The sequence below is a fragment of the Notothenia rossii genome (genome assembly GCF_949606895.1).
Source record: "Notothenia rossii genome assembly, chromosome: 9".
Lineage (NCBI taxonomy): Eukaryota > Metazoa > Chordata > Actinopteri > Perciformes > Nototheniidae > Notothenia > Notothenia rossii.
Window position 1 is genome coordinate 19,009,937 of NC_136907.1, and position 15,609 is coordinate 19,025,545.

General features: G+C 39.1%; 1 protein-coding gene and 1 long non-coding RNA gene across 2 annotated transcripts in view; one reads left to right on the forward strand and one right to left on the reverse strand.

The window, feature by feature from the left end:
- Positions 1-15,609, reverse strand: part of LOC307017781 — a 340,480-nt gene that overhangs the window by 163,507 nt on the left and 161,364 nt on the right. The gene's annotated exons all lie outside the window — the stretch shown is intronic.
- Positions 6,163-9,258, forward strand: LOC307018362 (uncharacterized protein; the record flags this gene model as incomplete). Its single annotated transcript, XM_079648593.1, has 4 exons — positions 6,163-6,313; positions 6,545-6,735; positions 7,245-7,625; positions 9,235-9,258. The coding sequence occupies 4 exons, from the start codon at positions 6,163-6,165 to the stop codon at positions 9,256-9,258; spliced, it is 747 nt and encodes a 248-aa protein (XP_079504719.1).

A 15,609-nucleotide genomic window follows, 5' to 3' on the forward strand; every position in this document is an offset into this window, starting at 1 on the left:
TTCAATCACTTAGTTATGATATACCTCACTCACTTACATATCATAATCCTAACCCTAATCCCTAACCCTAACCCTAGAGTATCTAAATAATAATCATAAATTGTGTCTATCAAATCTAACACTGTAAATGAACTAGTAGTTGTCATATGTATAGTGGAGTAAAATGTACAATATTTAAATCGAAAGAACTTTAATGTGATGGAAGTATGAAATAAGTGAAATAAAACAACAACAATTGATTTAAGTTTCATTCTACTTCAGGATAAACTTTAATCTACATAAGAAGTATAACACACAGTCAAATAAATGTAGATTTTCCACTCCTGGGAAAAACAAAACATTTAAAGTTCACTTCCTGGTCAAACCAGTCCAGTAGCACCCTAAGTCTATCGACCATTGGAGAATGTCAACACCCTTAGTTGTTCAGAAGTATCAGACATTATTTTATTCATGCAGCATAGCAGATTAGCCACCTTTGTAAAGAGCAAGTCTCTTCAGGACAGAGCTGCTCCACCTCTTGCTGAGTGTGATACAGGATAGGGTCATAGCAGGGACATATTTACTGATATAATCTGTTTGGCAGCTCTATGATGAGGAGATCAGCCAGACAGGGCTATGATCCTCCTGAGCAGGTGACCTTTCCACCCGACACAAAAAGGGAAACGCGGTGAGACAGAAAGACATGAGGATGGTGGAGCTGTTAGTGACACTGACATTTGCACACTGCAGTGTCATAGCAGTGTCAATCTGTCACTGAGTTTATTGTAGATTTATTGGAGATTTATCCAGAGCATATGTTCCCTTTCAGCCACTATTATAAACCCTCCTTCATATGCTTTATTTTCAAAGGATAGTTTTCTTTCTTTCTCTAGCTTGGTTAGCTGAATTTAAACTAAAACAGCTGCAAGTATATGGGATGTATACATTTTAGTGCTAGCATTGCAACATGCTCACAATGTTTTTTGAGCAAGACCAATCGGCTATTTCGACAATTAAAATATCACTCCTAAAACCTTTTTTTAACCGTAATCTCTGGTGTTGTTGTGTCTTTTACCAATTGACAGTAAAGTAAAACCAGCAAGAAAAGAGGAATTATGTTGCAATGTCTAGCACTGAAAAAGCCCCAGGTAATACGTGTTTCTTCAAAGCACAATTACCAAAAAGGAACTAAATAAATCATTTAAAAAACACTGTAGTGTCTCATCAATTATTGGGCAGCTGTTTAATAGCGTACATCAGAGAAGACAGAAGCAACTCTTATACAAATAACAGTCTAAACGCAGCATTTCGAAAAAAAGCTTTTAGTAAACCTGTTAAATGAGTTTGTCTTTGTAGCACATGTATGTCACAGAGTTAATTATTTCAAGTAGCAGATATATTAACAAGACTTTAAGCAGTCTCAAGTGATCGGGAAGGCTTTTTCATGTTGAAGAAAAAAATGACTTAACTTGAATCATGTTGACATTACATCAAAGATGGGCATCTCGTTTCTGTCAACCCCGGAAACAGCAGCGCTTCATTAAAATTAAACTGAACTGTGTCAGGGAATAGAAACAACTTCTATGATAGATTTCAACTGTGTTTGCCTGAAATTATCAAGAGGGAAACTGTAACTGTCCTTAAAGTGCACATTTATAAGTGTGCAATTATTTATTCATGCAATGTCTGGAAAATATCCTAATTTAAAACCAGAACAATGACATACTTCAAAGATGAGAAAAGTGAAATACGTTTTAGTTGAAGGTTGAGAAATGATTCAATAAAGCATTATTTTTGTAATATTGGATGTCTAAATATGTTAGTGTCACAACCACAGCTTTTATATTCAGGTAACCCATGCATACACACTGCAATTTCTTAGCCAATCAGGACATGTTCTCATCCTCTGGGCCCAGGAGTTCAAAACTTTTAATCTCAATCAGATCCGATCAGATTTTGAAATCCCATTTTTTGTGATCCAGGATCAGATAAATCGGCCAAATTTTGTCCCTGTAGTTCAAAGCAATTCAGGATAGGAACAGCCTGATCCAGATTCAGACTTTTCAAGATGACTAGATCCTGAATATCAGTGCTTTAATCCTACCGACCTCCATCTAGTGGACATGAAAAATAATACAAGGAAGACAAGAGGCCACATTGCAGAGACATCTATAATGTCTAATTCTATTTTTTTTGTTGAAGATATTTTTACTTTAATCTAAATTACATTTGTGATTGACAATCTTTGTTGTTGTGCACAAACATTTATGTCATCAACATTTGTTTGAAAACAAAATAGACCACCACAAACGTGAGCAAAAATGGAAAAATAAAATGTATTTCCCATGAAGGCTAAAAATGGTGTATTATTTCAGTTAACAAACGTTGCCATCTTATTTAAATTGAAACATATTTTAAAAATAAATTGTACAGTACATTTTGCTCTTGTAATCCACTGGAAATCCACCCCTCTGGTGGGATCAGGATAATCCAGTTTTTTGGGATCAAACTGATCCCAATCCTGTGTTGTCGGTTTGAACTACCCGTTTTGAAGATTTGATCCAGATTAAAGCTTGGATTGGATTTCCTGATCTGATCGGATATGAAAGTGATCCTAATCCTGTTTTTTGGTTTTGAACTCCCCAAAATCCAAATCTGATCCGATCAGATAGGGATTAAAGGTTTTGAACTCCTGGGCCCTGGAGATAAGTATTTGAACCTCAGTGAATTACTGAAAAGGTAAAGAAAGTTATGAACTGGAAGTACAAGTATGCAAATCTTGATATTTGAAAAAACGTTGTCAGTGGAGGATAAGTACCTCATCAACATGCAACTCATCTCTTTACTATTTTCTGTTCAAAGCATACCCTTTCCTCAGTCTTTCTACCTCAGTGAACCTGCACTGAAACTCAACTTGTTGAGCCTGCACCTTGACATTAAAGATGATGGCAGAGGGGCAGCTATTTTTGTTTGTTATTTTTCTACTGACTTTTTGAAAGTATCCATTGTGTAAAGATGAACATGCCAGACTTATTGACAGGCTGACCTTCGGTTCAGCAGTTAATGAGAGTGAAAACCAAGTAAACAGCTTTCTTGTTCTTCCTTCGCCCAGAGGGGCTCCTCACCGTTTGGGTAGAAGGAGGAGGAGAAGGTTTGGCTGTAATGCTAAAATCTCTGTATCACTCCTCTCATTGCTGAGGAAGCAGAGAGGAAAGTAGAATAACAGACATACACTGACCTAGACTGGGAGGAGAAAAAAGTGAAAGACTGGCATATTTCCTCACCACCACTGCTGCGTCATCTTCCTCTCTTCCCTTCATTCTTCCTCCAAGTTAGCAGAGATTTAAAAAGATGAGATCTTTCAAAGTGGAGGAATTATATTAAGCTTTCCTCTGGGGTTATGTTGAGCTCCTGCTGCTTTTCTCAGAGAGCAAATGCAGCGAGGTGAGCCTGCAGGACAGAGCTCGCCTGGGGAGATTAAAATCTGCGACTAAGGGCAGAGCTGTCATATCGGTTTAACGGTCATCATCATGGCGAGCCTTGGATGCCGGTTTAGGCCTGATGCCACTGAGAAGCTTTCTCACTTGTGTTTTTATCCAGTCTTGAGACTGGCAGAGGAGTGTTGATTTAATGGGACTGTGAAGCTGACAATTGAGTGGCCCAGACCAAGCAAGGAGGCAGAGGTAGTGATGTTACTTATTGCGCCGAGGCTTCGGAGCGTGTGTGGAGTTATCCCCAAAGCTTTTTGTGAAGCATGTATCGAGGCTTGTATCATTTTGGGCCAGTGACGTCATCGATGACAAACGAAGCCTCGCTGCCTGTCGATACCACGTGACTGCTTCAGGAAGTGATTCAGATCCGTTGAACCGTTGAACCACAACGCTCATAATACCCCTGGATGTATAATAAGAACGATATTACCCCTCCTGTACCCGGGCCCGCTGGTGACAAGATTGAATTAAAAGAGCTCCGAACCTCACTTATATAGAGGTCGGAACATGTCATAATTATAAATAGATACAAGCATAAATAAATGTAGGAATAAAAACATGAATAAATAAATGAATAAATACAGGAATAAATATCTTACAGTGTTTTCAGGGAGATTCAGTGTGCAACACTAATTTCAGATATGCAACACTAAGCTGTCTGTGGCTCTTTCCTGCTGTAACGCTGCAAATTTCCCCTCTGTGGGACTAATAAAGGTATTCTGATTCTGATTCTGATTCTGACTCTGTGTGCTGTGGCTCAGCTGGAAAGCAGTTGACTAACGACCTGGTTCAACGACTCGTCAATATGTCTTTTTTGTTGTTTATAAAAGCTACAGCTAAATGAGATAATGTAGTTAATAAATGTATTCTTTGATATGGTTTAGCCTTTCTCAGGCTACAACATGGTTAAGTTTATGAATATTACTAAGGAATACAAATCCCTCTTTGCAATGTTTACCAGCCTCCTTAGGCTTTTCAATCACAATCAACTGGAATAAAAACAATATTGTTAACATGAACATATGATTTTATGTTCGTTTTTTAGAGTTATTCTAAGGCTTTACTCATTGGGAACTCGGTATGAGATAGAGCCCACTGTTGAGATGTCCAATCTGCCTGTTTTACACACTTTGACCAACAGGGGGTTTGTGTTCAAATGAAGCCCATGATGAAGCCTCATGAGATGAACCCTTTTGCGAACCAATTGGCTGGAAAGCTTCAAAGCTTCATAAGGCTTCATCTCGCCATCACTAGGCAGAGGCAGCGCGTCCCAAATATAACCCTGCATGAACACAATACACACAGCCTGCAGCCACCAGTATCTCACACACACTCCCTTCTAACAGCAAAACCCCAGAGCCTAAATGCCCAACCCAATCAACCCAACAGGACACAGGTGAGGGGGGAGGAGACAACACAGGGCACCAGGTGCACACAATCAACGACAGACATGGGGGAGGGGGAACACTTTTCAACAACAAAAAACTAAACAACCCATAATGGAGGCCGAGATCTATGAGCCCAGAGATCACCTCCATGACAGGGACAAAACACTTGTATACTAACAAAGGACTGGCTTATCTAAAGCCAGTTGAGTAGCACTTAAAATGGTTTGGCTCTATGAAACCTAATGTACTTATATGATTCTGTTTTCTTCAAGTTTGTATCTTCTTGGTCGAATGCACTTATTGTAAGTCGCTTTGGATAAAAGCGTCAGCTAAATGAAATGTAATGTAATATCCTCATTAATGTAAAAACATACTTTCTAAATGACAACTATCTCCTCTCACTTGGCCAGGTTACCATCTCATGCTTGTATCCTATTATCTTTAAATGAATTACAATCTGTGGGTTGTAAGATATGAAAGGCACTGCAAATTATTTTAATATTCAAAAGCAGAGAAACATGAACCCTTTTTATGAATCTGTAGGCAGGGTCTTTTTAAGTTTGATAATCAAATACACACCAACTAAGACAACAACAAAGTGACAGTAATAGACCATCATGTTTTTGGAGAGTATAAGTTAAATGGATTGGGAAATATTGTCTAATATAGACGGTACTTGACGGTCATGGGTTTGCATTCTTCCTTTCCACATAAGATGAAATGAATGAAAACATATGATTTGTAGGATATATGTCTGATGAATACAGTGTCCAATTCCAATTGAATAATGTAACATGATGATAATGACATTATGCTGCAAAATATGATTTTCAAAATGTGTGTGGTAAATATGTGTACTCTTCCTTGTACATTTCTTTGATTATGTACGCACAAAAACAAGGCTATTATTCTATTGTAGCAAGACACTTCACATCATATTTCAAATTCTGAATGGATACAACTGGATGTTATCAAAATAGTTCCTCTGTTTAAGGCCCTGACACACCAGGCCAATTTCGGCCGTTTTCGTTAGTCGGAAGACGAAGCGTGTTCTGTCGCCCAAACTCAATTTGGTGTGTCCCACACCGTCGGCCGTGACACGCCTTATTTGGACTGCCTGACCCGATGCATGGCCGAATCAACATGTTGAATCGGCCATGCATAGGGTCAGGCAGTCGGACCAAGCAATCACTCTGATTGGCTGTTCAGATTGCGAATCATCATCAGAAGTGAAACGGAAGTGAGGGACGTAAACAAACGATTTAAGAAGGCACAAACAGACTGCTATTCATTTTCATCTCATCATGGCGATCTGTAATGACGGAAACGAAGACCTGCTCATCACCTTGATCCAGGAGAGGCCAGCTCTGTACGACATCACAGAGAAAAGGTACTCGAACCGTGTAGTGAAAACCGGACTCTGGCGAGAGATTGAAACGCAACTTGGTTTCTCGGGTAAGATTATCTTTTTCATCAATTGAGCTCTTTAGCAGATATTGTTGGCTTTGTATTGTTTGCCAGCATACAGTGACGTTAACGTGAAATGTAATTTGTTATTTCAACCTTGTGTTTTGTTGTTATCTTGTTGCTAGCTGTTGCTAGCTGTGCAGTTTGGCACTGCATATAGATATGAATTGGACATGCTAACTAGCCACAATGCTTACATCGTTTATTTGTGTGCTTCAGAGAAAGAGCTGAGGAACAAGTGGGATTCTCTGCGAACCCAGTACACCCGGTACACCCGGTACAGGAAACTTGCCCCTTCAGGTAGTTGTGGAGCACAAAGGACTGGCAGACAGCAGTGGATCCTGACCAGGCTGCAGTTTTTAGAGCCCTACACAAGAAGGAAGGAGAGTACTTCGAACCTCACCATCACGGTAACTATTTTATTTGTTGAGTACAAATAAGTGTTTCTTGCTTCTTTCATTTACAAAAACATTATTTTCATTCATTTGATGGTTACAGTGGTAAATATAACAATAACAGAATAATATGTATATTATTGTATTATAATTATTGATGTGCTCATCACCTTAATGTTGCAGCTGGTAAAGGAGGAGCTAATTTAAATTACATGATACTGCTGGGTAGCTTATGAAATTCACCATGGGATCAATAACGCTTTTATCTTAACTTATAATAATACATGATAAAATATATTTTGATTATATTTTGTAGTGTTCTGAATCTTCTAGAAGTATGTCTTTAGCATCTGAATAGAGCCATCACAATGTGTCTACAATGTACCTCTCACACTTGACCACGCCCCAAACTAATGTCACACACATTTCAGGGTATTGTTTTGTTATGAATGCTTAGTAAACAGTTTTAAGAAGCCATGGTATTAAATCCAACTAGCTGTGAATTTATTTTAAAAAAATGTAAGGAACATCCGGTGGCTGCAGAATCAACCCCCGGTGGCACCAGCAGTGAAACCTCGACCAGCACCACTGAGGAGTCCTTCCACTTTGATGCTGAGCCCTGCACTCCCCTGGCAGAATCCACCATCTGCACCACACCGGCACATCTCGGAGAAAGGCCAAGCACACTCAGCACTCGAAGGCCTCCGGCGAAGCGCAGGATGATGCAGGATTCGCAGGAGGAGTCCGCCGTTGAGGCGTCAAAAACATTGCTGGAGGAGATCAAAATAAGACTGCCACAGTTGGCCCCTAGTGGACTTGATGATGATATCGCGGCCCAATCCAAAGTCTTTGAGCACAGACTGCAGATGTTGCCACCACATCAGATGCGACCCTTCCTGAAACAGGTTCAAAATAGCTTCTTCGATTGCTTAGAGGAAAATGAAACCTCAAGTCATTTCACTTGCCCTGTTTTTTTGTACATAAAGTTCACTCATTTTTAAAGATGTGGCAAAAAAAAATTTGCAGACAGTTGTGGCAATAAAAATGTTTATTGTATTGTATTTTTATTGAATGTTTACTTTTTGTATTATTATTGTTTATTTGGATAATAAACCACTTTTTACCGATACTGCAAAATGCAAAACTTTATTTCATACCTCCATACATTCAATTTAGCAAGAAGTGGCCATTATTCAGATGGGTGTTTCTGCAGGATAGGCAATGTAAAACTTTATTTCGTACCTTCATACTACAGCCATTACATAACACAACATAGAATGATTTATTTCTGCTTTAGAGAGCTGAAGTGGAGGAGCTGATTTAAATTACATTATATGAAATTCACAATGGGATCAATAACATTTTATCTTAACCTATAATAATACATGATAAAATATGTCTTGATTATATTTTGTAGTGTTCTGAATCTTCAAAGTTAACTGAAGTTATCAAATAAATGTAGCGCGGTATAAAGTACACTGAATGGGAGTGGAGCAGATAAAGTTGCAGGATTAGTCTCAAGTACCTCAACATTGTCCTTAAGTACAGTGTCTAACTAAATGAGATACTGTCTACCGTAGTTTATTGTTCAAGATTGAAATGCGCAAGCCGGGTTTCTGCCCCTCTATTCACATGTAGCCTTTCATACATGATGGTTTCTTCATTCTCGAACTGTTGTGGAGCAGAACTATAAAGTTGCAGGATTAGTCTCAAGTGCCTCAATATAATTATAGTATGTCTGCACTTATGTGCTCATTTCATCATTCATGTATTTTATATTCTACTAAAACAAACCATAAACAAGGTATATACATATAATATATAATATATCTGCATTATTTTATCCCACTTTATGCTTTGCTCTTGCTGCTTGTTTTACACTGATTTTATATCTTATTTCTTACTGATGTAAAGCACTTTGAACTGCAATCCCCTGTATGAAAGGTGCGATACAAATAAAGTTATTATTATTCAGATGGATGTTTCTGCCCCTCTGTTCATTCTCCCATTATCCTCCTGAATCTGCCTAGAAGTATTTTAATGTTGTAGTTGTTACTATAACCAATACTAATGCTAGGGCTGCAACTGACAGTTATCTAGGCACATTGTTATTGTTTCTTATCGCTAACCCTTCTTATGGCTGATAGCTCCAGTGCCGCACGAAACATGTTTTCGATGGACGAGAGTGAAAATGGAAGGCACACTCTATTTGTTGTTTGTTTATATCATGCTGTCTGTTCTTCTTCTCTGTTTTCCGGTTGTTGCCTCTTTTGAATGACGAATACACACTACCGCCGCCTGCTGGTAAGGAGAGTTATTGCCACTCACGCACTGAAGTCTTTGCGGTGTGTTCCCGTGCGACACATGGCCAAGACGCAGGAGAACACGGCGACGCAACAGTCGGCGTCGGCTTCGGCTACGGCGAGTCCTCTGGTGACTGCTTGGTGTGTCAGGGCCTTAACACATACTATGTGGTGTTTTTGACTTCCCTTTTGGGTCTTTCTGCTCTGTCAGAGACATATAATGGTGGGTGGCTAGAATATGTGGAAGCGCTCCAGTGACTACAACATTAATTATGGCATTTCTGCCAAGTTTGTTTATGCATAAATTCAACATGTTTCAATTGAAATCCAAGTCCACGTTTCCCGTCTGACAGATAGTTTCCCGGCCTTTTGCCCAGTGCATGCTGGGATATACTCTAGTGGTAATGTGCGCACATGAGTGTTGTTGTTTCTGAATTTTAATAGTGCAGATTTGTCTCATTTAAACCAGCTAAGATGTGATTGACAACAGCAATCACACTTACATAGCCTAAATGCTGTTTTCTGGAATTAAACCGAGAAGGCGTATAATGCTGCATGTCCCATTTTCTGGAGAGGAAAAGAAAAAAACATTTTCACTGGAGCTCCTAAATGATAAAGCGTGCAATCTCTGCAGGCCAGGAAGTAGCAATGTTCTCACCCCATATCAGATTAAATTGTCCATCTAATTGGGGCAACATGGCTCCTCCTTAAATGAAAAGTAATCAGCACTTCAGGACTGAGGCATGTGATGAAAGTCTGAGGGAGAAGGTAGCGTCAAGGCAAACAAGGAAAGAGATGAGAAAACATTGAAGGAAAGAGGAAAATGGAGATGTAAAGATACAGTGGGAAGAGAGAGAGATATGTGCTGCTGAGAAATTGGAAAGCATGCTGCCAGTAAAATCACCCTCTTCTTGGAGGATAATCAACTGCTACACATCCACACAGTCAGCCTTTCCTGCATCATTACATATTGGCATGTGCCGAAACCCAGTCATATTAATTGACCTCCTTAATTCTGCTCAAGTTGTAACTAAGCCTGTCAATGCAGATAATCAATGGCCACATAATTATATAAACAAAGATACAGCAGTGAAACAGCACTGTACAGCCAATAACAGCTCATCCAATATGTATATTAATTTCCCCACAGGAATGTGTTCTGATAGAGGGTCGATAAACAATGAATGAAAGTTAATGGGGTTAATTTCTCAAACAGAAGGTCAAGTCAGTTATTGATAAACAGCGTGTGGAGGGGGAGGAGCAGAGGTCATGATGCTAATATATTTCCTTTGTTTTTGTGCTAAGACAAAACAGTCTTCTTTTTTTAAATGTGTTGTAACTTGTTTGAAACAAGTTATTGATGTAGTGTTTCTAACTGATGTTTAATTTATGACCAAATGGTGTGTTTTATCAATATTAATCCTGTCATATGTTGGCAGTTTGATCAGTTTCTCCAAAAAGACTAAATATAATCTGGTATGCATGAGATCCAAACGTTTATAATATAATCTATATTTTTGGATGATTCTCTGCAACATCATACGCTGCTCTGCCATGTTTTCCACTTATTTTTGTTATCTTGTCACTTTGTATTAGTGGAAGGACCCTATTTGACCCAACTATTTGACAACCCTAAAGAAGTCAAACCCCTAAAAAAAGAGATGTTCAAAGAAAAAAAAAACCTTGATCAGGCTACTTTATTTTGAAAAAAGATTCCCTGAGAGGATTCTAAGTCCAAGCCTCTGAGACTGTTCTCTCATAAAAAATTACTCTTCCATTAAAGCTTATTGCAAGTCCCACATGTACAGTAGCATGTCCAAATGGTTTTCAACTGCAGATGATCTAATCCTCCTTATTAGCAACATTCTTATACACAGACCTTCCAGAGATTGGAATGTTCTTATATTGGAAAAACGTGTCTTACTTATTGTATAGCTGTGACAATATGGTATAAGAAATTTGCACTGCCACTGTTTTCCCTCCATCACTCAATAGCAAAATTACCACTTTTATCCCATCCACTATTATGGAGGCCAATAAGCCAACAAAAATAATTTTCTGTATCAAAGCAAATTGGCATCTTGGCGTTGCTTCAAGTTGTGTGGACTTCCAGGCATCTCAGGAGGCAATGGAGTAACCATGCTTCGAAGTCCATGGTCTTGGTCCATGGTGTTTTCGCATTTGTTTTACCATGCCCTTAATGTGTAGGGCCTCTTTCAACTAAATTACTCCTTTAAAATAAAATGAGGATTTGGTATATATATGTCACCCCTCTATCGAAAGTCGGAAGTTGCAACGGCTCATTTTAAAATAAACGTGGATTTGCGTAAAATGTGTTTTTCGGGGTTCGGGTGTTTTGTTTGATTTTAAATAAACAAAGTCTTGGCTTTCAGAAATGAAACTTTTATTTCCAAAATCACACGACTAATACATTTTTGAAGCTTGTAAAGGGAAGATGACAGGCACCCCGCACTCTGCTCTTCCGCAGTAGAGCTCCCCCTCCCTCCGGCTGAAATTATGAATGTAAGGCGTATAGTAATCATAAATAACACGGCAGAGTCCGTCACGGTTGGCAGAGTCCGTCACGGTTTGTTTTCATCTGATTTCAAATAAACAAAGTCTTGGCTTTCAGAATATTAAACTTGTTTCGGCAAATTCAGATGATGAATACAACTTTGAAGCTTGTAACGGCATAATTACAAGCGGAGAACGGAGTAACTTAAATTCACAGCAGGCATAACAACAGCCGGTGTTTCTAGTGAGTGTTATCCCCGGGAAACAAACACAATACACACAAACGCAAAAATACACAAATACACAAACACACACACATACATACACAGATACTCGCGACTCGCGAGCTTCCCCCAGACCAGTAATCCAAGCGAAAATATTTTCCCTCCGTACTACTTTGATAATTTGCCCCGCTAATAATCAATCAGATCGATGGATTCCAGAGAAGAGGAAACTTTGAAGGCCTTTTTCTCAAAATGATGACTCGGTGATAGTCATTATATAATGTGACATGTTTTGCTTAATATTTGGAGTACAACAACAATCCTGATATCATTAGAAAGCTAGGAATCTCCTCTTTCCAACAGTGTATACAGTACAACTCAAAATGTGTCTTTGGGTCAATGCGACTGATTTCGATGGAGCAGGTCACATATAATGATATACAGTATGATATCAAATATTTTTACATTCAAAAAATGTTTAGTGTTTATAGATTGTGATGGACTTTCTGGCTTGCTTTGCTGCTCTGCTGTTTTCCTCTTGCAGGAGCCTGGGTGGATGCACAGTGTATCTAATTTGGGCAGTATTGTTACAGACTGGTAACAATGGAGTTGACCATCCAGTCAGCTAGTTTTACTGAAAATAAACTGACTGGATGAATTGCAATTCTTACCAGTTTAAATATTTCCTAGGTGAAAAAGAGGTTTTGCCTGTAATCACAGCTCACTTACATTTTTACTTTCAGAAGCCAAATCAGTAGATGATTAGAAGGTGTTTTATCATCAGCCCTTCTAAATTGTACATCCTACTAGTTGACTCGTTAATTAATCTTTTCTGAGGTTGTATAAGTGTAGACTCCCTAATCCAAATCACTAAACTATTTTCTTTTGACACTGTTGATGGATTGTTGCAGTAAGTATCCAAATTGTATTCCCTCTATACTGATTTGATTCTTTATAAGGGCATGATGGCGGTATCTATTCTTCTTTGAATGAGAAAGCCTTTGATATGCCTCAAATGAATCAGTAAAGAATAGGTGTCCTGGTTTCTCCCTGACAGAAAATGAAAACTAATGCAGGCACTTAAGAAGCCACATCAAAGAAAGACACAGCACTCAGAATGCTAAAGGTGTGGAGTCAGTCCTCACCTCTCATTCACATTACATTTCATCTGGTGTTTACATCCACTGAAACTTGTAATGAGCGCAGCAGATGAATACCATTAACTTTCCTGATCAACAGAGCCCTTTCAATATTTCTGTAAGCTTCAATGTCTTTTTCTTCTAAACAAGTAGTGTGTTTGCAGCATGGGCGTAGGATGCATCCTCAAAGTGGGTGGGACAATTTGACGGGGGGTGTGGGGGTCCACCCCCAGAAAACAGAGTAAATGTCATTTCCTGTATTCTGGTGCATTTTAACAGGTGGTTTGATACTTTTATGTGGCTACACTAGCATGAGGACATTTTGTAATTTCCTCCAGTAGTAAAGAAACATATTTGAATATTAATTCAGAGCTGTCTTTAATAAAAAAAACACTGAAAAATGTTCTTATGTCCATGTTGTCTGGGCGAGCAAACTGAGATCGTCAGCTTTGATTTTCGCTGTATTAACAATTTCCTGAACATTTTGTGTGTGTGTCATTCACCCTACCTCCGCTACCGGCATCGGTTCATACAGATATACTACGATGGCAACACTCCATGAACAAACGCGTGCTGAGTGACAATCTGCCTTGGTACAAAGTAGCAGTGAAAACATGGTATGGAGTTTAATTGATATGGGGGCATTCGCTCAATAAGCAAGTGGAATGGATTTGATAATGAAGGACTGACCCCCTAGTTTCCACCGGGTCCGTCTGCGTTGCGTTGCGGCGGCGCCGCGGTTTTGGTACGACCTCCTCTAGCGTCATAACGCACCGGGCGCGTTCCAGAAGCGTTTCAGAAGCGGAGCGTCATGTTTTTTTATATATACATATATATGTATATATATACAGTATGTTTATATATTGATATCAGTGGTGTTTCTATATGTACAAAAGTGGTGGGGCACAGAAAACTTAGATGTCTATATAAGCTTCTGCAGTGAGGTTCATGGCTGGTGAGGCACTGACTCTTCAGGTTTACAAATATAATATTTTGACCTAAATCAAAATATAATATTATTTCAAAAGCTTTTTTAGTCTGATGCTTTGATTAATTTTAAACAGACAGTTCAACAAAAGGATACCCAAAAAATGTAATTTGATCATTTAAATATTGAATTGTTCTCTCTTAGTAAGATCCAATTTTCAATAAGATGGTGGTCGTACCTTGACTTGAAGTCCATTGGTCTATCCTTCTGGACAAAAATCTCTATTACTTTTTTGTAAAAGTCCTCCTTATCTTCTTGTAGTTCCAAAAGTCTATCATAAATCTAATCGATAGATTTATGATTAGAAAATTATAAAAGTAGGGTAGACAAAACGTGCATTTATCTAACAGGTACGTTTCCCACAGATCTTATTTTGAGCTATTTTCTAAAATCCTATGGAGAAATGTCATTGCTATTTGTGGAGGGTTATGGCTAGAAAGGGTCCGTCTAATGTAAATATGACGTCACGTTCTCGTTCTAACTCTCGTTGTAATCGGAGCGGCTCGGCTGTAATCGGAAAGGGTCGGGGTGGGCGGGACGCGGGAAGATCGCGGGAAGATCGAGAAGAGACGTCGCTCTAACTCTCGTTGTAATCAGAGCAGTGGTAACGACTCAAAGTCCTCAAGAGATAGGAAACGACAGCAGTGTGGGACCTTATTGCGGGAAATTACTGAGCACACATACCACCTACAGGATGAGACGTTCATGTGTACAGTGATATCAAGACTAAATGATCTTTTGGAGGACGTAAAGCAACACACCCCACATGACAGTAGTCTTCCTCTCACCTTCACGCCCCCCAAACACAAAAGGCAGAAGAGGACCATAACAGGACCTTAATATCAAATTACAGACTGGATTCAAATTAGGATCTCCAAATGTGTTGATGTAATGTTTGTGATAAACTGAAGGATAAAGTGTTCCTTTATGTGTTGAGAAAATTCCCCTCCCTCTTAAGCCAAGTAAGGTGTTTAAAAAGCCTCTTGGATCAGCTGGAAAATGCATCATCACAAAGCTGAAAACAGCTGTTTCACTTTACTTTTGAAAGATACGACAGAGACAAAGCGACACATATATGATGATATTATAGAATATGATGCATTGCTGCAGATTAAACTACCCAACGGGATATAAAGGTAAACACATCTACAGCAGTAACATGCAACATACATTTTATTGCACCAGGAGCTATCTTGGGACTTTTACTGCAACAACGTTGACTTGCCTGTGAATACAAAATAAACCATAGTGTTGCTGATCTAGTGTTGTCATTCTTCTTTCAACAGCAAGACCGCTAACAAGTATTTACATACTTAATATAGTTTAGTTTCTCGCCATCCCAAACGTAAACATTCAGCCACGTGACTGCGCTTCAGAGCCGCTCCGATTACAACCGAGCCGCTCCGATTACAACGAGAGTTAGAACGAGAACGTGACGTCATATATACATACATTAGACGGATCCTTTCTAGCCATAACCTTTGTGGAGGGAACCCATGCGCAGCTTACTTCCTGGTTTTGGGACGCGTCTCTCTCCTCCTCTTCACACACCACACTTTTCGCGGCACACGTACTTACAGCCAATCAGCTCTGAATGATGTGAGATGACGTATGGTGGGGATGGCAGCACTCTGCCCCAATGGTCATTATTTTTTTTGCCACACACATTAAATAGGACAATACTCTGAGCATGCGCAGTGTAGTTTTTACAGTCACCGTTC